The sequence below is a fragment of the Quercus suber genome, unplaced genomic scaffold (genome assembly GCF_002906115.3).
Source record: "Quercus suber isolate HL8 unplaced genomic scaffold, Cork oak 2.0 scaffold_32, whole genome shotgun sequence".
NCBI lineage: Eukaryota > Viridiplantae > Streptophyta > Magnoliopsida > Fagales > Fagaceae > Quercus > Quercus suber.
The window spans coordinates 1,383-25,139 of record NW_027069497.1 but is presented as its reverse complement, the minus strand read 5'-3'; the positions used below and the strand labels follow the sequence as shown (position 1 = coordinate 25,139).

The 23,757-nt window shown below is 34.2% G+C and overlaps 3 protein-coding genes across 3 annotated transcripts; 2 read left to right on the top strand and 1 right to left on the bottom strand.

Moving 5' to 3' along the window:
• Positions 1-3,603: 3,603 nt before the first annotated feature.
• LOC111997597 (CBL-interacting serine/threonine-protein kinase 8) lies at positions 3,604-12,239 on the top strand. Its single transcript, XM_024029706.2, has 14 exons — positions 3,604-3,705; positions 4,409-4,471; positions 4,603-4,674; positions 4,827-4,934; positions 5,018-5,092; positions 5,192-5,245; positions 5,345-5,470; positions 5,955-6,044; positions 8,959-9,081; positions 9,900-10,019; positions 11,236-11,352; positions 11,499-11,555; positions 11,652-11,726; positions 11,817-12,239. Exons 1-14 carry the CDS (start codon positions 3,655-3,657, stop codon positions 11,916-11,918), a joined length of 1,233 nt encoding a protein of 410 aa, XP_023885474.2. The 5' UTR covers positions 3,604-3,654; the 3' UTR covers positions 11,919-12,239.
• A 1,878-nt stretch (positions 12,240-14,117) lies between these two features.
• Positions 14,118-19,955, top strand: LOC111997596 (serine hydroxymethyltransferase, mitochondrial; the record flags this gene model as incomplete). Its single annotated transcript, XM_065770476.1, is given in 10 exon segments — positions 14,118-14,335; positions 14,469-14,519; positions 14,631-14,717; positions 14,881-15,002; positions 15,509-15,585; positions 17,797-17,921; positions 18,315-18,407; positions 19,241-19,333; positions 19,435-19,632; positions 19,851-19,955. Coding segments are annotated over 10 exon segments (1,041 nt in total), but the record flags the coding sequence as incomplete, so codon positions are not given.
• A 189-nt stretch (positions 19,956-20,144) lies between these two features.
• LOC136066342 (serine hydroxymethyltransferase, mitochondrial-like) lies at positions 20,145-22,742 on the bottom strand. The gene is made up of 6 exons (XM_065770477.1): positions 22,626-22,742; positions 22,404-22,481; positions 21,844-21,955; positions 21,643-21,753; positions 21,357-21,527; positions 20,145-20,340 (listed from the first exon to the last, which is right to left on the bottom strand). Exons 3-5 carry the CDS (start codon positions 21,866-21,868, stop codon positions 21,379-21,381), a joined length of 285 nt encoding a protein of 94 aa, XP_065626549.1. The 5' UTR covers positions 21,869-21,955; positions 22,404-22,481; positions 22,626-22,742; the 3' UTR covers positions 20,145-20,340; positions 21,357-21,378.
• Between the last annotated feature and the right edge of the window lie 1,015 nt (positions 22,743-23,757).

Genomic DNA, 23,757 nt, shown 5'->3' with positions numbered 1-23,757 from the left:
CCAAACCATTTTCAGCACTCTAGACACAGACTCCATGTTGATTTTCCTCTTTGTAAAAAATTTCCCAATAAGTACGAGTCCATCCACTGGCTCTGTTTCGTGGATTGTAACTTCAGCTTCTTCTCTTGACGACAGTTTTATCCCAGCGCATCTTTCTGTTATCTCCTCCGTGATTTCCTTAAGAAAGCTCACCTGTTCTACCGCTAGCACGGAGAAAAGTCTACCTTACGGCAACCCTTTTGCTAAAGATAGCTACTTTTTTCACCTCCAGTGTTTTCGTAGAAAACTAGAGAGAAAACCCTACCTTTTTTAACAACTTTTTTGAGATTGGATTTTTGTTCGCCCGTTTTCGGTTAATTTTCCCATAACCAATCACATTTGATATTTAATTAATTTTTGTTAAAAATTTGACCGGGTTCATCCATGGTATTTAGGATATTTTGGTTGAGTTGGATCCAGTTAGAGGTGAATTGTCGCTGACTCAATAACTTTGGGTTGAAATCATAGGGTGCTAACGTTCTTTATAGGGTCAAATCCAGCCACAACTCAGATCTTCATAACCTACCAAAATCCAACCACAACTCCAAAAACAAACCAAAACCAAAATCCACTAAAACTAACGTTTTCGGTTAATTTTCCCATAACCAATCACATTTGATATTTAATTAATTTTTGTTAAAAATTTGACCGGGTTCATCCATGGTATTTAGGATATTTTGGTTGAGTTGGATCCAGTTAGAGGTGAATTGTCGCTGACTCAATAACTTTGGGTTGAAATCATAGGGTGCTAACGTTCTTTATAGGGTCAAATCCAGCCACAACTCAGATCTTCATAACCTACCAAAATCCAACCACAACTCCAAAAACAAACCAAAACCAAAATCCACTAAAACTATTGTCAGCAAGCCAATAATCAACCTATATTTCCACGTCACAAGTTGTAATCCCAAAAAAAAAAAAAATCAAAACCTAGAGAGAGAGAGAGAGAGAGCTTACAATTAGTAGGATCCACAAAGTTGATTTTTTACAAAAATGCCATTGTACCCATTTTTACCAAACATGAAAATGGTAAAAAAAAAACATTTTCATTTTCTGTATTCAAACTCACTTTTTTGAGTATTGAAAATAAAAACTAAGTACAAATCCTAAATGCAAACTAATTTATAGTGGTAGGTCTGACAAAAAACTGAAAAACAAATACAAAAAATGCCTACTTTTTTCTACACACCTCCAAGACCAAGTTTCTTTGAAATTGAATTAAAGTCTTTCTCAGAAAAAATAACTAATTAGAAAAAAAAATGCTTAATTTTGTTATTTTTTAGAGGAAAAAAAAATTGTAGCATAGGTGGAATTTTGTTTCCCTTATCAAGTAAAAGATATATCTTTATCAGCTGCACATAAGATAAGTCTAAATGAGGAGATTAAAAAACTACTAAAAGTAGAATAATCAACAAAATAAAAAAAAAGCCGGAGTGTCGGATGATCATTGTATTAGTCGCTGTCTGTACGATAATATTTATGTTATAAAAATTAGGGAGTAGGGGAGAGTGAAAACGAAAAGTGAGGGTGACCTGTCACCACTCAGTTGGCTCCATCAACGGTCGGCGCTGCCAGTCAGCGGCTTATCAGCCACTCAACACTACCTGTACCACCCAATTTGTCAAACTACTGCTTTCACACAGCAAACCCATTTGTCAAATAAACACACAATCCCTCCTCTCAATTTATATATATTTTTTAATCAGTGTTTCAACCTATTACGTTTGCTTTAATGATAACTCTTTATCATTAAATTAACACATCAATCGGTTTTTTTGGTGTAAGTAAGTTAATAGTTGAGCAAACAAAACCGCTCAATTTTAAACAAAAAAACCTAATACATCAATCGATTTTTTTGGTATAGGCAAGTTATCATTAGATTCTAAATCTCCAACCCTAAATCTCTTATTTGACTACTAAAGACTTTACCAAATTTTTTATTAGCTATTAAAGACTTTACCAATTTATCAGTTATTTAACCGAATCCTCCCAATATAAAAAGAAAAAGAAAAAAACTAAAAAAACAAACTATTATTAGTATTAAAAACAAAGATCGAGAAATTCCCTACTATTTAATTTTGCCTCCCTTTTATTAAATTTTCAACTTGGAATTCAAAATTTTCTTTGATTCGCTTTTACATTTGCTTTCCGACCTAACCTCTAAACAATCAAGCCTTGTTGGTGGTGCTTTGCTGGATGCTGGTAAAAACTTTTTCTGTTCTGGAAATAGTAGGAGTGCAATGCTGGTGAGCTTGAGTTCAACAAAAACATAGTTGGCAGAAAAACAAAACCTAGAGAGAGAGAGAGAGAGAGAGAGAGAGAGAGAGAGAGCTTACAATTAGTAGGATCCACAAAGTTGATTTTTTACAAAAATGCCATTGTACCCATTTTTACCAAACATGAAAATGGTAAAAAAAAAAACATTTTCATTTTCTGTATTCAAACTTGCTTTTTTGAGTATTGAAAATAAAAACTAAGTACAAATCCTAAATGCAAACTAATTTCCAGTGGTAGGTCTGACAAAAAACTGAAAAACAAATACAAAAAATGCCTACTTTTTTCTACACACCTCCAAGACCAAGTTTCTTTGAAATTGAATTAAAGTCTTTCTCAGAAAAAATAACTAATCAGAAAAAAAAATGCTTAATTTTGTTATTTTTTAGGGGAAAAAAAATTGTAGCATAGGTGGAATTTTGTTTCCCTAGTCAAGTAAAAGATATATCTGTATCAGCTGCACATAAGATAAGTCTAAATGAGGAGATTAAAAAACTACTAAAAGTAGAATAATCAACAAAATAAAAAAAAAGCCGGAGTGTCGGATGATCATTGTATTAGTCGCTGTCTGTACGATAATATTTATGTTATAAAAATTAGGGAGTAGGGGAGAGTGAAAACGAAAAGTGAGGGTGACCTGTCACCACTCAGTTGGCTCCATCAATGGTCGGCGCTGCCAGTCAGCGGCTTATCAGCCACTCAACACTACCTGTACCACCCAATTTGTCAAACTACTGCTTCCACACAGCAAACCCATTTGTCAAATAAACACACAATCCCTCCTCTCAATTTATATATATTTTTTAACCAGTATTTCAACTTATTACATCTACTCATAATGATAATTATTTATCGTTAAATTAATATATCAATCAGTTTTTTTAGTGTAAGTAAGTTAATAGTTGAGCAAAAATCTCTCAATTTTAAACAAGAAAAAACTAATACACTAATCAATTTTTTTGATGTAAGTAAATTATCATTAGATTTTAAATCTTTCACCTTAAATTTCTTATTTAACTATTAAAAATTTTACCAGATTTCTTATTTACTTATTAAAGACTTTATCAATTTATAAGTTAAATAACTGAATCCTCCCAATATAAAAAGAAAAAGAAAAAACTAAAAAAAAAACTATTATTAGTATTAAAAACAAAGATCGAGAAATTCCCTACTATTTAATTTTGCCTCCCTTTTATTAAATTTTCAACTTGGAATTCAAAATTTTCTTTGATTCGCTTTTACATTTGCTTTCCGACCTAACCTCTAAACAATCAAGCCTTGTTGGTGGTGCTTTGCTAGGTTAAGTTCGCGCAGAACACGGAGACCGGTGAGAGTGTCGCCATGAAAGTTCTCGATCGTAATACCATCATCAAACACAAGATGATCGAACAGGTTTAGTGTATTACTACTTTTTTTTAGTTACTCCTATTTTTCCGGATTCACTCAACCAACCTAACTGTAATTTATTACACATATACTTTTTTTTTTTTTTTTTTTTTTGAAAATAATTAATAGATCGGACGGTCGTTGATATTATTGTTTAGCTAATAAACATGCGGATCTTAGTACTTTTGTTGTCTGTCGTTGTATCTGATAATTTGTTGTTTAAATTACATGTTAAGATTACCAAAGACTGGCTCTAAGTAGTTCTTAATTTTCTTGTTTTGTTGGAATTATCAAAGCTTAGTTTGTAACATATTGTTAATCAATTTTCAATAGGATGAACCTTTTGATTTTTATGAATCATTTTGAGGTTGACCAAATGAGCTGGGTTCTACTCTTATCTGAAGTTTGAAACCTTTTTGTACTTTTAATGTATTAGCAAGAATGGCATTTTGAGTTTTTACAATCATAAATATAATGAAGTTTCAAACAGCTCTGCTGATGTGTTTTTAATTAACATTAAAAGGTTGATTTTATTGCTTTCCTGATATGAAAGCTGAAGTCCTAGTTTCTGATATGTTTATTGGTCCTTAAAAAATAGACATTTGATGTTGAATTACAACCTATTATATTTCGATTTTAATTTACTCGATGTCAAGCTACTTTTGTTTCTCATAATGTATTTATTATTATTATTATTATTATCTTGCAGATTAAGAGGGAGATATCGATAATGAAGCTAGTCAGACATCCCTATGTTGTTCGTCTTCACGAGGCAGGATATTTGACTTCTGAAATTCTAAATCTGGACATTGACTCTACAGTTATTTTAGCAATCCATGAGATTTATATGTTTTCTCCTTGGTATTTAATGGAACCTTTGACTAATAATGTTCTTTTGTTTAGGTTCTAGCAAGTCGTACTAAGATTTATATAATCTTGGAGTACATTACAGGTGGTGAATTGTTCGATAAAATAGTGAGTAGTCTAATTTTAAACCTGTTGGCAATAGATGGACTAGCCTTATTTTGGGGGTCAGGGGGGTTGGGAGGGAATTTTTAAATTTTAAATTATTATTATTATTATTTTTTGCTTTTAAATTAAGCGGTGATGTTATGATGATTGTGAAGATTCATCAAGGACGTCTGAGTGAAGCCGAATCCCGGAGATACTTCCAGCAGCTTATTGATGGTGCAGATTATTGCCACAGCAAGGGAGTCTACCATAGAGACTTAAAGGTGTTCATTGGCTGGAATTTGGAAAGCAATTGTAAATTTTTTGTTTCAAAAAATTCTTACGATTGTTTCCTTTTGTTTTGCAGCCTGAAAATCTTTTACTTGATTCCTTTGGAAATTTAAAGATTTCAGATTTTGGTTTGAGTGCTCTGCCTGAACAAGTAAGATTGTTGTTAAAGTTATTGGTCTCAAATTTTCATGTTATCTTATCTGTGAGAAATGATGTTATTGTCTTATTACTTGGTAATGCTTGCACATAGGGAGTGAGCCTCCTTCGGACAACATGTGGGACTCCCAACTACGTAGCCCCTGAGGTAATTATAAGGGTAGCTAGCTTCTAAGTTGGGTTCAACTGCATTGAATATATGTATAATGCATGCTTATCTATCGAGTAATCTCATATTTTGCTCTAGGTTCTCAGTCACAAGGGTTATGATGGTGCTGTGGCAGATGTTTGGTCCTGTGGGGTCATCCTTTATGTTCTGATGGCAGGATATCTTCCATTTGATGAACTTGATCTCACCACGCTATATAGTAAGGCATGAGCTATTATCATGAGTACCTTTTTATTTGTTTATTTTTATTTTAATTATCAAACAGATAAGTAGCTTTGCATGTTGCTATTGGCAAGGTTATTTTTTTATTTTTTATTTTTTTCATGATGGGTGTAATGGTCTTTAACCAATATGTTGCTTTATTGTTGCAAACTCTGCACATCAGTTAAGTTTAGTGAATTAGAATCCCATTTACCATGCTTAGTCTATACTGCAAAAACAGTGATCAAGCAATCCTGTGGAATTTGGTGGGAAGGAAGATGGAGATTTTATCTCTGGTCTATGTCTTTTTTTGTCCATGAATCTTGTTATTAGATGCATTTCCATTTGGATTCTGGTTCTGATCATCATTTAATTCTCCTTTGTCAGTCCAAACCCAATATATTCTGCTTCCTCTTATGTGCTTTTAGTCAAAGATGTTAGTATTTCACCAGTCTCATTTTTTTTTTCCTCAAATTGTTTTCTGCAGATTGAGAAAGCAGAGTTCTCATGTCCATCTTGGTTTCCAGTTGCAGCAAAATCCTTAATTCATAGAATTTTAGACCCCAATCCTGAAACTGTAAGTATTAGCTCTATGACAAGACGCTGATTTTTGTATGTAACATTTGTACATTCTCTTGGTTGCATCTGATAAATAGGATTTGTGACAAAGACACATGCTCATGCAATTTTTGGTATATGGTTCAGAATTAAGTTAGGAAATGACATAAAAATAACATGCAATGTGATAATGCATGTGCCACTACCCCACTCTGTATAGCCTGTTGGGGCAACAGAAAATTAGAAATGCCAAAAGAGGATTGTTCTTGTTATTGTTTTTACATACTGTTGCAAGAGCACCACTTTTGTTGTAATTGGAAAACTGACTTGGTCTATGTCATAATTGCCCAAACTCCAAGCCTGCACCAAGATAAGTTCATTCTTGACATCATCACCTTTTCCTTTTATTTTCTACTTATCTTCTTTCATTCTTTTTCTATGAAATAATGGAGGGGTTACCATCTAATCAAGTGTTGATAAAAAAAAAAAGTACATAATTGAATAAACTGTCTGTAGTGGTCACAGCTGTTTGGTTTAGTAACTTGCACACACTTTCCTGCTAAGCTATGGATTCTATGTATATGGGTAATGGGTCTCACTACTAGCACACAATGTGTTGAAATACTTTCATAGGAAAGTACATTAAAGAAAGCTATCATGTGCCTGGACCATAAAAGCCAAGATTTTTAGTTGTAGTTATCCAATTACTTAAGTATCCAGTTAATTTTGACATCCTTAAGATGGCCTTCAAATTCTTATTTATAGATAAAAATTTAAAACAAATCTAGTTTAATCTTGCAAGATCTTTGACTAGAAATAGAAAGCTAGATGCCCTCTTAGGAAGGTTTTGCCAACTTCATTATCCTTTATGGGAAGTTTGAATTTTATTTCTAGAGTCATATTTGTTGAGAGGTTGAGTCAAATGTTGCTAAGAATGGATAATAACATTACATTCAATTTGTTACTGATCTACTCTTTGCCAATGATACTATTCTCTTTTGTGATGCCATTTTGGTGCAACCTTTTTATAATAGAATAGTGTTGACCTGCTTTGAAGATTTAATTGGTTTGAAAGAGAATTTGAGTAAGAGTGAAGTAGTCCTAGTGGGAGAGGTTGGGAACAAGTTGCTTTGTCTTGGGAGATCAATTTAAACACCATCTTATGAATTGGAGTCCAATCTGTTCTCATTTTCTGATTGGGGTTTAGGGATGCATAAATTAGGCACCTTTAACCCCCTGTTGGGTAAATGGCTATGGAGATTTGGGGAGGAAGATACTCATATATGGAGATTAGTTGTTGCTTTGAAATATGGGGAAGATTGGGGTGGTTGGTCAACAAAGCATATTAGAAGTACACATGGTTGTGGTTTATGGAGGAGTATAAGGCCGTGTTGGGATAGATTTGTAGATTTTGTATTGTTTGAGGTAAGGGATGGAAATTAAGTGAGGTTTTGGCATGACAAGTGGTATGGGAGTCAACCTTTGAAGGAGATATACCTGGAGTTGATTGCGATTGCAACTGATAAGATGCCTCAGTTAACTCTTATTTATAGTGTCAAAATTAAGGGAGGATGCACTTGTGGAATATCATGTTAATTTGAAAATTTAATTATTGGCAATTGAGTTGGTTGATTCGTTGTTTGATGTTTTGTTCTCCAACATCCTAAGTAGAGATGGCGTTGGTTGCATGAGGTAGAGGCTGAATGGAAATGGTGGGTTTGATGTTTGTTCATATTAAGAGGTATTGCAAGGCTTTGGTGAAGTGTTTTTCCCTTTGATAAGCATTTGGTATGCCCAGGCTTCGAAAAGGGTTGCATTTTTTATGTGGACAGTAGCATGGGAGAAGATTCTAGCTTGTGATTATCTCATAAAGAGGATTTATTCTGTCTGATTTGTGCTACATGTGTGGGCATGGTGGGAAGGCAGTGGACCATTATTTGTTGCACTGTGATGCTTCATGTGAAATGTGGAGTTTCGTCTTTTCTGTGTTTGGGGTTTAGTAGGAAATGCCGAAGAGTGTTGTTGGTGTTTTATTTGGATGGAGGAATTGGTTTGTTAAACTCTCTTCTTTTTTTTTTTTTGGATTTTGGGTCCTCTATGCTTTGTTGTGGACTCTTTGGAGAGAGAGAGGAAGAGGAATCTTTACATTTGAAGATGTGGAAGCCTCAGTGGTTCACATGAAGATGTCTATCATTACAACATTCTTTTAATGTGAATGTTTTGGGTCCTGGAGATATCCACAGTTGTAAATTTTATTGACTCTTTCATTTGGATTGTAATTTCTTTATTTCTTCTTGGGTAATTTTTTTTCTATCTTATGTACACTTCCTGTTTACACAAGGCAGTTACTTTTATTCAATAAAATTTTGTTACTTACATAAAAAATTTCATAATTAATGAATGAAAAATTCTTCTTACATCTAATCATTGGCAATATGGTGTGCTCTTGGTATATAGCAATCTAATTGGAAATATTTTTAATTTGGATTGATTTGTTAAATGAAATCAGTTGTGTCCTACCTTGTGTGATGGCAACTGTGAATATGGTAGACAACCAAATGGATTACAAAGCGTCCCCTTTTTAGTGGCTGAGGAGAGGCAATAATGATGCTAATAATTCTGATTTTGCTGCAATTTGATTGAACATAAATTATGTTTTCCCACATCTATCAACAATTGTGATGATATCAGACAAACCTTTGAACCACAGTAATATCATCTCTCCTTCTAATGGCTTAGGGGAACCCATTATCAATGCTCATATTTCCTTTTTACCATTTTATGCCAACTGAATGATGAATTCCTATTTGTATTGCCTTCTATATGATGTTTATAATACTATTAAAAATGTCACTGAAATTGATGGCTTTGATCTAGTTCCTTTGGTTTTTTGGTTTTTTTGTATTTTAGAAGTTATTTTCTGTACTGTGCAGCGAATAACTATTGAACAGATCAGAAATGATGAATGGTTTAACAAGGATTATGTTCCTGTCAGACTTCTTGAATATGAAGATGTTAACCTTGATGATCTAAATGCAGTTTTTGATGATGATGAGGTTGGTAAGGCTTTCAAATGCTACATTTTCTTTCCTTCTCGTCTGCATTTATTGACATTTTAACATGCCAGCTTGTGTGGAGGAGGTTGATCTGGTGTGTGTAGCGTATAGGCATATGTGCAGCATGGATCCAGTGTGTCTCAGTTGCTCCTGGAACCTATCATAGTGTTGGGGAATTGTTGAATTTTAGATTGGAAATATCCATTGACAATGTAATAGGAACAGTGTCTGTAAAATGTTGCTCAAGTTGTGCTGAAGCATATCAGAGAAGTACGATCTGTCTTAGACAGTTCCTCTATTGAAGCTCAATCAATTGGGAGCCATAGTTTGAAAGTTCCTCAATTGATGCTTGGTCAATTGAGAGCCACAGTTTGACAGTTCCTCAATTGACTCTCATTTGATCAAGAGTTAATCTGTTTTGCAGTCACGTATTAAATTTGGAGTCGGCCTTGTTTTTTGAACCCTACATATAACAATTATAAAGGCTTATAAACTCGACTCCCATGTGGCCAAGAGAGGCAGAAGTCAGTACTAAACAAAGAGTAAATTGTAGCCTCAATCCTGTGAGTGCAGAAGAGAGATTTTCTCTAATTTAATCAACAGTAGGTTATCCAAAAATTTGAGACCAGAGCCTTTTTATTTTCTGCTCTTCAAAAATTGTTGTTGCATCCATTTTGATTTTGTCCTGCAGTACTATGCCATTTCAAATACACACTGGAACATATGATTGTCCAAATCAGGTGTCTTTTTCCTCTTGCATTGGTTTGGTAATCATATGCTATATTCTGTTAAAACATTGAAAATATGGTTTCCTGTAGGAGCAAGGGGCTAATGAGCCATGTGGGAATGAGGACACAGGTCCTTTAATTCTTAATGCATTTGACCTGATAATTCTATCTCAAGGATTAAACCTTGCATCCCTGTTTGATCGTGGCCAGGTATGAGTTAATAATTTTTTACTGTTAAAATGTTTTTTAATCTAATATATCTCTAGTGTTAAAATTCAAACATTGTGATTTTTACTTTTTGAGCTATGATTTGAGGACACACAAATCGGTGTCTTGTTCTGACACTGACAATGGACATGAGCTTTAGGGTAGGCAACTTCTTAAAACCTAGACCATGCCACATGGATTTTTATATGTATTCGTGAATTGAAGTTGAAAAGATGTTTTTATCAGTGTTGAAAGTGATTCTTAACATGTTGAAAAGCCATATAAGTGAGACAATGATTATAATGTTTGCTTGGTAATAACTTCATTAACAAATGGCAAAGAACCTTTTAATCCTAGACATAAAAGGTGTGTTGTCCAAGGTAGTCAAAGGCGAAAGGCGACCTTAAGGCGCCAAGGCCTTGTATTGCTTGAGGCGTGAGGTGACAAAAAGGCACTAGCCCGAGTAAAGCAAGGCACCAAATTCTTAATATATTTATTATACATATAGAACTTAAATCATACGTACCTAGTGTATTATAATATTATAATGAAGTGTTTTTCAATGTGTAGCATGAAGAAATTAGGTCCATCAAATTATTTCAAAATAGGGTTAACATGGTTTAGGCTCTATTAGTTAGTTCTAACAATACGTTTTACAATAAGCTTCTATATAACAATAAGTCTTACAAAACAAATTTGTAAATTAATTTAACTAAAAATAGATTTTATAACATGCCTTTTGAGATTAATAGTCTAAAAATAGGTTTCACAACAAACTTCTATGAAAAATATTTTTTTAAAAATTGAGGCTCTCACCTTAGCACCTTTTTCATGGCTTAAGGCGGTCGCTTTGCTGGCCTAGGCTCTAAAGGCGAGCGCCTCACTAAAGGCGCCGCACCTCGCCCAGGCGCCTAGGCGAGCGCCCGGCTTGCCTTTGACTACACTGGTGTTGTCAAACATAAGCTCTCTCTACTCTAATGTTGCCTATCATTCTTAATCATCCCGCATATCATGGACATAAGAAACCCCAAACCCCATACAGAATTGGAGTTGTTAACATTTGCTATACTTTTATCTCTTAATACTTCAATTTTACCTTTCTTCAGAAATATGCTAAATTCTCAAGCTCATGCAATAAGAGTATGTTGTTGTGATTTTGTTTAATATATGTTTCCTACTTCCATTAAGAAGTTCAAATTTCTTGCCCTCTCCATGACAGGGTTCTGTGAAGCATCAGACACGCTTTGTTACAAAGAAGCCAGCAAAGGTTGTTTTAAGTAGTATGGAAGTTGTCGCACAATCAATGGGTTTTAAGACTCACATTCGCAACTTTAAGGTAGATGTGTCAGCATTTTCTATTATTGTACTCTTGCTTTGCTATTCCGCTCTGTAGATGTATATTTCATTTTGATTTATGAGGGGATAATAATGCTGTCTTCAAAACTTCCTAACTCATTGATACTGAACTGTGTTAAATTTCAGATGAGAGTGGAAGGTCTTTCAGCAAATAAGGATGGTCATTTCTCAGTTATTCTAGAAGTAAACTTTCCATCCTGACTTCTCTCTGATTTTCTACCTGCATCTCAAATTTTTTTTTTTGGCCTAATTATTGATTTTTAATTCTTTTGGCTGAAGATCTTTGAAGTTGCTCCGACATTTTTGATGGTAGATATTCAGAAAGCAGCAGGAGATGCCAGTGAATATCTCAAGGTCTGTTGTATATAATTGTTTTCTTTGCAGTTATATGTGCAAGTATGTCCTAGTAATTTATATTTAGTAACTTTTCACTTCATGTTGCAGTTTTACAAGAATTTTTGTGGCAATCTTGAGGATATCATCTGGAAACCGCCTAATGAATCAAGCAAATCAAGGATCACCAAGGCGAAGAATAAAAAACGTTAATTTTGCCTGTAAACTTCATTCACTTCTGTTACATATTTTAATCTGGGGTTGACCCATAGGGACACAGACATTACAACCTTGAGGTTAGGATTACATTACAGCTTTTACTAAGTATACCCACATCTCCCCTCCTTTGTCTTTCTCTCCCTGCCAAAAAAAAAAAAAAGAGTTCCATAGAAAGAGGAATTAGTATTGTAAATGCCTAATTATCTTAGTTTGTTTATTCTACTGCGAGTGTTATTTTACTTTTAAGTCAATGCAGTGCGAGCTTATATAGTTGATGAACTTATTAATATAATGTTCTTGTTTGATTTCCCAACATACATTCAATACTTTTTATGTATTTGTAAGTTCACATTCTTTACTTTAGATTTCTGCTTAGCGAGAGCTGTTGCACTTTTCTGTGAAGACTGAAGTTATAACTTAATAACCCTCTCTCCTCTCCATTCACAATTACTTGGGGTGAATTGTTTTACTTTATGCGCTATGCTGGCAAATATGCTTATTAGGCCAATTTGACTATACTTTTTTTTTTTTTTTGGAAACGCCATAAATTTGAAACTCCCCTTTAAAAAAAAATGTGAGTCATTAAAGACATTAGAAAAGATGCAGAAGAAGGAAAACGTCGTGTCAATCCACTTGAGTGGAGGGCTTACAAATTGGGTTGAGCTGGAGCTACCTAATTGGGCTCGGTCCAATATTGATTGATGGGCTTGACTCCACAGATAGTGGTTTATCAAAGACCAAAAGTACACTACGCCGAAAAAATAGAAGGAAAAATAAATAGACACCGTGTGATGTAATTTGGCTCTGGCATAATTTAGTCCACGAATTTTAATTACTAAATTTTGACTCCCCAGGATTTGATTATATCAAATGAATTTAATAGGATTTCTTCTAAAATAGTATATTTTTTTGCACATTCGGAGCATGTGCTTCCTAACAATTTAATTTTTAATCTAAAATTTGAGTGTTCAAAATATAACAATTGAGAAGTTAGTGTGACAAAATTGTGATAGGCTTGTATAAATTTTAATTTGACCTATTAGAAAAACGAGGAGTAAATTTGTCCATAGAATAAAAATATTCTTAATGGGGATTGAATCTTAATAATTTCATTTTAACTAAAAACTTAGCAGATTAATGTAATAATTGAAAGTTTGTCAATTAGACACTTAACCACTTGAGCTAATGCCAATTCATAAATTATCAAAAAGAAATTGTGTTAGGAATAAATTTAATGACATTATGATAATAGGATTATTATTATTATTATTATTATTATTATTATTATTAAACTTGTATATAATTATAAATAAATAAAAGAAAAGAGAAAGATTGCTATACTAAGGGCCTGTTTGGATACAGCTGAAAACTGAAAACTGAAACTGAAAACTGAAAAATACTGTAGCAAAATAATTTTTAAATGTGTGAATAGTACCGTGGGACCTATTTTTAATGAAAAAGTTGTTAAAAAGTGAAAATTGTGGGTCCGTAAACAGTAAAAATTGGTGAAAAAGTCACATGTTGCGGCTACTGTTCAATGAACAGTAGCCGCAACAGTGTTGCTACAGTAACACTGTCTCTGAAAACTGGGGACGCGTGAAAAAAAAAAAAAAAAGGCTGAAAACGTGCAACGCGGGACGCAAACGCTGAGGCCAAACGGTCTCTAAAGAAAAGAAGAGAAGAAGGAAAATGCTGTGATCATAATTTTGGCCATAATTTGCCACGATCCATTACTTAGAAAAGAAAAAAAGGAAAATGCTAGGATCACCATTTTTATCACAACTTACCATAATTCATTATTCAGAAGAGAACGACACTTTTTTTTTTTGATGAATAAGAAAAGGGTCTTATGTGTGTGATAATTGTCCTGGACCATTTGAATTGGCAGAACTCATGGCGTGGGACGCTCATGAGTGTTTTAAGGCTATCCATATTGTGGCACAACATTTTTACAAAACACACAACCCAAACTAGGCAACTATACACAAGTATGAATCAGCTTGAGACTCTTTCCAAGCCTAAGGGGGCAGAACGACACCGTATTGGGTGGGTTGTTGAGAATGGCGGTTGTGACGTCACATAATTGGCAGTAACACCTGACAAGTGAAAGAGAGAGAGAGAGAGAGAGAGAGACCAAGAAAGAAGACAAGCGCGCTTTCCAATCACATATATCATAGTATGTTTGTTTTTTTACAAATCAACCTCACCCACCAACCCACTCACACCCACTCCCCTCTCCAAATAAAAAGCTTTTCATAAACTCCAAACACTCTCTCGCACAGACCACTCCAAGAGAGAGAGAGAGAGAGAGAGAGAGAGAGATGGCAATGGCAGCGATGGCTCTTCGCAACAGACTCTCCTCCTCCTCCTCCTCCATCAACAACTCAATTCGACCTTTCGTTAATCACTTGGTACTTTAACTTCATTTCATTTCCACTTTTTTTTTTTTTTTTTACCCGCCAATAATTTCCTTAACGTTCCATTATTAATTTTATTGATTCGTTTTTTCCTCCAATCTTTTTTCTGTTCCATTTTCGATCGCAGTCCTCTTTGGCCAACCAGGCACTACAGGATAAGGAAAAATCTCGCGCCACCGTAAGCCATTCCTTATTTACTTTATTTCGAATTCGATCAAGCTCATTTTGCTCCTCTCTAGAGATCTCTGATTTGAAAAATAATTTCATAGATCTGGTTATTTTGTTGCAGTGGATTAAGCAATTGAATGAACCGCTGGAAGTCATCGATCCCGTCATTGCCGACATCATCGAGCTCGAAAAAGCTCGCCAATGGAAGGTACCATTACTTCGTTTTGAGCTATAGGTTTTGGCTTTGGAATGGATAGTGAAAGTGAATCGAATTTCTGTTTAGGATATTTGAAAATCTGAAATTATTGCTAGTTCCAATGAGGCTGAATTAGAATTTTAGATTTATATAAGAAATCATTATGTGTATGCAGGGGCTTGAGCTTATACCTTCCGAAAATTTCACGTCGTTGTCGGTAATGCAAGCTGTTGGGTCTGTCATGACCAACAAATACAGTGAAGGATATCCTGGAGCTAGATACTATGGCGGAAACGAGTATGTCTTTGCATAATTTAACACATACACATATAAACAAATATATATCTATATCTATGAAGCTATCTATCTGTTATGGTCTGTCACATTTTCTCTGTTAATTTGAGTTAAAATTGTGTTGTTTTTCTTTTCTTTTTCTTTTTTTTTCTGCCCAAAACAATGTCATTTTTTGTTTAGTTTAATGGCAAGATCCAACCAGTTGTCAATGGAAGGGGCATGGTGATATTGTTGTAATTACTCAAGTCTCAAGGGTATAAATCACAGGTTTTCATGGTTAAGGGACTCATTTAGAAGCAACCTCAAAGTTATTAATATCTAATGCTATTAGGATGTGTTTGATATTAATGAGATAATGGATTTTTTTTTTTTCCCGAATTAAAGAGAAATCAATCGTCAGCTTCTCTTATTTAGTTTGAACCTTAGAGTGCAGCCTGTTTGTAAAGCATTACCCTTTGCTTATTTGGTGTTTTATGTAATATATATTTTGAATATTTATATTTATTCAGGTACATTGACATGGCTGAATCCTTGTGTCAAAAGCGTGCATTAGAAGCTTTTCATTTGGATCCTGAAAAATGGGGAGGTAATTGAACTAAATATGATTTGTGTTGCTGTCTAGGAGAACAATTCTAATATAATATAATCATGCTGTCTTTTTTTTTTTTTTCTTTAAATTTATTTTTAATGTTGTGGATGTTCACTCAAATGTTTACCTAAAGGTGCAGTTCACAGATTTAGAGAAATTATTCCAGAGGGAATTACTGATATAATAATCATATATTACTGATATGAAATGATCGTTTAAATTTTTTTTGTTTTTGATAAATAATAAAGATAAATATTGAAGAACACTACCTTATGCAGAAAAACATAAGGCAGAGATAAAAAATACAAAGGGAAAAGAAAGAGAAAAAAGAAAAAAGAAATGAAAAGATACTAAATACACAGGAGAGAGCTAAGGAATGTAGGGAGAGAATCACTAGAGGTGAGTCCCCAAGCCCTAGACCAGTCAAATAGAGAGCCACTGAAAGAAGCCAAGAGCTGGTCATCCGAACTTTCCATGTCCTCGAAAGTCCTCCTATTTCGCTCCCTCCAAAGACACCACATCAAGCATAAAGGAGCTAAATTCCAAATGCTAGACAAATGCTTTCCAGGCCAATTCCACCAACCAAATAAAGTATCCACAACCGATCTTGGCAAGACCCAAGAAAACCCAAAAGATCTAAACACCAAACTCCGCAACCGATAAGCCTTACCACAATGTCGTAACAAATGATCCGCCGTCTCCCCATTACTACGGCACATGATACACCAGTTGACAAAATCCATCTCTCTACCCCTCAAATTATTGCATGTAAGGATCCTATCCCATACAGCAGTCCACACAAAGAAAGAAACACACCGCGGAGCCTTAACCTTCCAAACACCTTTCCAAGGAAAAATGATGGGCAAGGGGCTTCTCAACTTATTGTAAAACGATCGGACATCAAAATCCCCAATCTTTGTCAACTTCCATCGCATACGATCTCCGTTCTCAGTCGGAGGTAGATTTGAGCCCAAGGTACAGAGAAAAACATCCACGCCATCCATTTCCCAATCATTCGGTCTCTGAGTAAAATGAACATCCCAACTTCTCCGTTCCTCTATCCCTAACCGTTCAAGAGAAAAGGCCACCGATACGTCTTTATTGGATGCAATCCCATACAAACTTGGAAAAGTCAACTGTATCAGCAAAAGATTGAAAGGGTTGAACCCTTGAGTTATCCTTACGAAGCTAAGCCACAAATTTCGATTGCCCAATCCCACCATTCACATAGTTTTCAGGTTCCAACAACCTCCTTAACTCTAACCCAAAAACCCTCCATCCATTATTTGTTCTGCCTACTGGAATAATAATGGACCTCCTAGACCTGCCAACTTTAAGTTCAGTCAACAGTAGGAACAAGCCAAAAGAATTGGAGCTCTGTTGGAGGGTGTAAGCTAAATCACCTTCCCTGAACAAATAAAAATACTTAGGACTGATCCCAACGACAATCTGTTCTAAACTCTTCATCAGCCAATGTGCCACATTCTTACCCATAAAGACCGACTTCATGAAGTACCTGCTCCGCTCAAAAATCCTTAAAGAAAAATACCGTCCTCCTTCCTCTACCACCAATTGAAAAAGTTTGGATTCAATAAAAAAACTACGGGCACCACCCATAATGTTGCAAAGAAAATCCTAATGACTATAAGAATCTAAACAACAGAAACCAAACTCAAGAAACAAGAGCTAAACTCTCATCTTTTCCTCCCTCACCTACTTACTCCTAATCTGCAAGACCTTTCCCTAGACATCTCACAAGTCACAATGAAGGAATAAATGATCAACATCAAGGCATTAAGAGATAAATTCTGTACACTTTTAAATGCATCAAAGGAAAGCTTCCTTAGCACCAATGCTTTAGGGGTTCACTACCTTCTATATTGGTGGGCTAAAAAGCTGCAGAGTTTAGGGTTTGTTGACTAGAAGGCTAATTTAAGCTGATATAGGGGCTTTCTTTTTGTATTTCCATATTAAAATTATTATGATTGTTTTAATCTTCCCTCAATTTGTGAAATAATGTCAATCCTTGTATTTGTTTGGAAAGTTAATGGGCATTTATGTTGTCAGGATCTTGTTATCATCTCAACTGCATCTCTATCTTTGTTCAATTTTGCTTATTTATTTACTGTATCATTCAACTTTCCATTTACTGCACAAAGAGAACTTTATAATGAATACTTGCTTAAATGGGTACTTTATTTCTTGTAGTCAATGTGCAGTCACTATCTGGATCCCCTGCTAACTTTCAAGCTTACACTGCTCTGTTGAAACCTCATGAGAGAATCATGGCTCTTGATCTACCTCATGGTGGACATCTTTCACATGGATATCAGGTGCCTAATTTTCAGTTGAACTTTTACCTGATGAATTAGGTTGTTTTTTTCTGCTGTTGGTGATTATTTATTAATAAATGCATACCTCTCCCTAGTTTTCAGTTATGGCTGGTGCTTTTAATTTCTTTTCTGGCCTGGGAAGGAAAAGTTAGAGTAACAATCTATGTCAATAAAATTAACAGTGCTTTTTCTATTCTCCCTACTATTATGCTACTGTGATGCACGGGTTAATTAAATGTCAGCGAACACTTGAAAGTGAACTTCTTTTGGTCTGTAGTACTTTTGATATCTGAAAATGGAATCTAATAACAGTATATATTTCTGAAAGGCAATGTTGCTTATCTACATACATTATGCTACACAAGTATTCATTGTTATTTTGCCATTGTGCAGACTGACACCAAGAAGATATCTGCTGTGTCTATATTCTTTGAGACAATGCCATACAGATTAAATGAGAGCACTGGTTATATTGACTACGACCAGGTATCTTATCTTTTATCTTTTTGTGGAAATGCTCATTCTAATCAATAGCAAATTTACACTTTGGAATGCTGCTATCATACTCAGAAATATCTTCTTCTTCTTCTTCTTCTTCTTCTTCTTTTGTGTGTAGAAATTAGCATATGAATCCTATATCTTTTTGTCAGTGATGCTGTGTTTGTCCGTAAGACCACTATTTTTTAGGTCGATGGTCAGAAGTAGGATTTTGAGACAGAGTGTTGTCTGTTTATGTTCTGCAGATTATTGGCAAAAGAACTGAAATTATATAAGTAATATGGCAATTGCAACGTATAGGGAGTGCTGTATGTAATCTTGGTCCCAATTGCTTCTTTCTAGATTAAAAATTGTGTTGTGATTGATGTTGCACATGGTGTGTCACTGTTGTTTATATGCCAATAAATTACTTGTGAGAATTCCCACAAATTATTAAAACCACCACAAATCAAAGAGTTCAATCTATTTTCAAATCAGAATGTTAGCCCTTGCATTTTCTGTGAATGAGTGATGAGATGCCAAAATGTTTTGGCTTTCCAATGACTTATGGTGGTGAAGCATTCTATATTTTTCATCTATTCTAATTTCTCTATATCAAGGAAGTATACAGTTGCATTGAAAATTGAGGACCTTTTCTTCCTCTTTCCACATGGCTTAGGTAGGATTTCTGTTCAGATTTGGCAAAGGGCTAATGTTAGCCCTTCATATATTTTTTACTTTTGTTTCAGATTGTTTTGGGAAACTGCTCTCTCTCTCTCTCTCTCTCTCTCTCTTTAATTTTTATTATGAAGGGCTGACCATGTGAATAAAAATATCTGCAGTTGGAGAAAAGTGCCACGCTTTTCAGGCCAAAACTAATAGTTGCTGGTGCGAGTGCTTATGCACGCCTTTATGACTATGCACGCATTCGCAAGGTAAACTTTGGCTTGACCTATACGACTAATGATTATGGTCAAACATTAGAGAAGTTCTTATAATGTTAGCTTATAACATTTATTTCTGATAATTTTGACAGGTGTGTGATAAGCAGAAAGCAATTTTGCTGGCTGATATGGCACATATCAGTGGATTGGTTGCAGCTGGTGTTATTCCATCTCCTTTTGAATATGCAGATATTGTGACAACCACAACGCACAAGTCCCTTCGTGGCCCACGCGGAGCTATGATCTTCTTTAGGAAGGGGGTGAAAGAGATTAACAAACAAGGGAAAGAAGTGAGTCCTAATTTTAAATTTTTTTGAAAAAGGATAAGAAGCTGACGAATGGGGAAAGGAAAAAGTGTCACTCATGCCTTGCTTATGGTTGATTCATGCATTTCCCACCAGTTTTGCTATTTGTGTGCTAGTTTTTTTCAGTCCCGTGATGACATTTATGTAAGCTCTAAAGCGATGTACCTAGAATGAATTATTGAATGTTAAGTTTTTTCCAACAGGTGTTGTACGATTATGAAGACAAAATCAATCAGGCTGTCTTTCCCGGACTTCAAGGTGGCCCACATAATCATACCATAGCTGGTTTAGCAGTTGCACTGAAGCAGGTTTTTTCAATTTGATTTTATCCAAAGGAAATTATCCAAAATAAACTGAAATCACATATTGATCAAATTCATAAATCCTTTTGGTATTTAAAAAATGCCAGATAGGGGATTTTTTTTTTTTTTTTTTTTTTTTTAAGTTTTCTTTTATGAAACATATCCAAGCTCATAGGAATTTTGTAAACAATTGACTAGTGCTCAAAAAAATGTTTGTAATTTGCAAAGCATCAGTTAACAGAATTTTAATTTACACATTTGCCGTGAAATTTTAAACAAACATTATCTGGATTATATAGATGAAAGCTCAACATGCTCCCATGCTTTTGTCTCTCCATCATATAGAACATTTTGACGCACACATTGATGGCCTGTCCTGCAAGGGATGTATCTGAAAAACAAATTAAAAGTGTTAATGATTAATGAATCTGCAAAAACAAATTAATAGAATGAATGATATATACATGAAAAAAACATATTTCCTGGTGTCTCAATTTAGGCCACTAGTGTTTTAACACAAGAATTAAGATTTTAATCATATATGCGATGCCATTTATTTATATTAAGATCCTAAATTCACAAATACCATAAAATTGAATGTCTTACTAAAAAATTCTTGGTAAACTACTACAAAGGTTGTCACATCAAGTTTATTAGTGTTATTTACAAGTTTTAAAAAATTGTTACCAATGGTTAAAGAAGAAAATGTGCTAAAATTTAAGTGCTTCTTTAAATAGCCTAAAAATAATTGTACGCGTGCCACATAATTTAAATCCAACATCAAACGTAATTGGCAAGCAACTGCTAACCAGCTAAACCTCTAATTGCAATACAATAAAGAGCAGGCATATTATCCAAAATATAATCGAAAAAGGCAAAAATAAGATACATAGATTAAATTATTTAAATTAGAAAGAAAAAAAATTCCTGACATGGAACAAATACAATCGGAAAGATCTGCTAAATGGCACAAATGCTACAGTCAAATTAATTGGTTTATAGATACATAGATTTTGAAATAGCTTGCATCAATCAACTTAAAGCAAAATGTAAAATAGCAGCATATGCTAAAATAAAAAAGAGAACATATATTGCTTATGTCATTCAAGATCACACACATGCGCACAGATACATTTCTTGACAGAAGATAAATCAATACTACTGCCAATATTTCAATGATAATAAATTTAATTATAACCAGCTAAACATCCATATATCAATAGTTATTTGGATACTTTCTAAATCTACATCTAGCACTACCAGATACAGAGCACAATTATGCATATACAAAATGCAAAAATAAGTTCAAAACATGTTCCAAGATAGTAGTTTTCTATGGCTTTCATCCAACAAATAAATGAGATGCCGGAGACATTTGGCTCAAAGAGCCAGCAAGATGTGACAAACCTTGCACCAAAAACAACCTTCTTCAGCAATTGTATTTCATTGTTTCTTTCTCAAAACCAATTGTTGGAAATTGCTTAGCATACTCCTCAACCTCATTCCGGAGCTTTCCAATCTCAGATTGAATGTGCTCATCTGATTGCATGGTTGCCACAAAATCCTTCAACTTTGTTCCTGGATTTAGAGTAACACAACACGTGTGAGCATAACAATAATAGCAGCAAAAATTCCTCACTAGACATTAGAACTTTATAAAGATAACATTGTACATCTAAGGATAAAGAGTAACCTTTAGCATCAGCCTTGATCTTCAAGGCCAACTTCACGGCCGCATCAAAGAAGTCAGCTACTCTTACAAAATCCTCCTCAATAAACCCTCTAGATGTGAGAGCTGGGGTTCCTGAACCACCAGAGAACAGACATTCGTCAAAATAAAAGCAAATAGCCAATAATCAGCTGGCATAGGATAATCAGAGGAGGGAGCCCTTACCCATACGAATACCACCAGGAACCATGGCAGATACGTCCCCAGGAACAGTATTTTTATTTGCCGCAATATGAACTAATTCCAAAACCTTTTCAACTCTTGAGCCATCAATACCCTATGATATAAAATTTTTAAATATGTTAATGATCCCCTTTCTCATATATAAATTGTTTGTAGCCACCTATAGAGAACATCCATCCACTATACATCAAAGTTTTATGATTTTCCTAAATGAGTATTTCAAAGTAATTGGATTAATTCATTAAATTCAACTTTAAAACTTGTCAAGAATAGGATTAACAAGTTTTCTGCTCCATTGAGTTTTATGAAACACAATCACTAATGAACAGAGGGTTTACACAACAAAACAATAAAAATTTGTCAGTCATTTTTTCCCTTTGACATCCGATTGACTCATTCCAGTAAAAGTTCTCTTCAATAAATCATAGAAAAGTGTTCTTGAAGAGTTTATCTAATATGCAAAAACACCTGACCATAGACCTGCAAGGAAAAGTAAATTGCTAAATAAAACAATAGCCAAAGGAAGTAATATTTCTCTTTACCTTGTTTTTCAAATTTACCAAGACTAGATGGTTCTCTGTTCCACCAGATACAAGTTCATAGCCCTTCTCTAACAAACTCTGCATGCTCAGAGAAAGTAGAAGAGCAAGCTATCAGAGTAATATATTGAGACAGATAACATCAAAAAACACAACTAGAGAAAAAGAAAACCAAAGAATATATCCAATTTGATAAATGTTACAAAAAGTACCCATTCATTGTACCTCTGCAAATTTCGAGCAATTACTGAGAACTTGCTCTTGATAAGCCTTGTACTCTGGAGTCGTGGCCTATAATCACAAGATAGTCCAAGAGCCAAAATTCCTATGAGCTTGGATATGNCCCCCTTTTTTTTTTCAAGGGAATGTTTGGCCAACTATATAATTGATTCAATTTTGATATAAGCTTAATAAAAAATAAAAAAAATAAAAAGAATCATTCTACTTTGGTATAATTCTTATTTATTTTAAAATCAAATAAGGGAGACCAGCCACAACTTATAATAATACTTTGGTCGCAACATACTCATTTTTTATTGATGTTTTTGGTCGCCCAAGGTATATTAAATGCATTTCGAGTAAAATCAAGGCCCTATTATGGTAGGGTATCAAATATGATCTTTTTAAAAATATTTTTACTCCAAAAACAAGTTCTTGAAACATTTAAATAGGACTGCAAGTCTGCAATATGATTTTAGGTGTATTTATAATTTTTCTAGTTAAATTTATGGTTCTAATACTGTTTTTCTAGGTTTTTTTGTGGATTCAATAAATCCCTTATGGATTTACGGGTTTTGTCAAGCTAGAACAAAATCTAACCCTTTTAAGTTTCCATTATACACTAGATAGAAATAACTATGGGGTGATTCACTAAGAAAGGCACATATAGAATTGCTAATCGCTATGGAAAGGAACATGGAAACTACAGGGGAAGCAGAAGTAATTGGGTAGAAATGAAAACATTTTAGTTCAATTGGATAGGTCCTCCCTTGTCCACAAAACTACAGTGCCCCTTAAGGCCCAACCCAATATCTAGGGAGATAATATATAAGAGTATCTTCAGCAGTTTCTTCAAATTTTTATATTGTTTGATAAGTAAACAGTAATTTTTAGCTTTTATCTACCCACTTTATAAAATATACTTTTCAGCAGATTTTCTATATTTTATCTATCCCATTAAAATATTATTTCTTCATTATTTCTTTAATATTTTTTTAAATTTTTTTATTTAAAATTTTTTATTCTTCCTTTTGGCACACCCACACATCACACGTTTCTCCCATATAATCTAAAATAAAAAACAATAAAGGCCACACATTTCATTTGAACAAAACCAGACCATTCATCTTTTAACAAA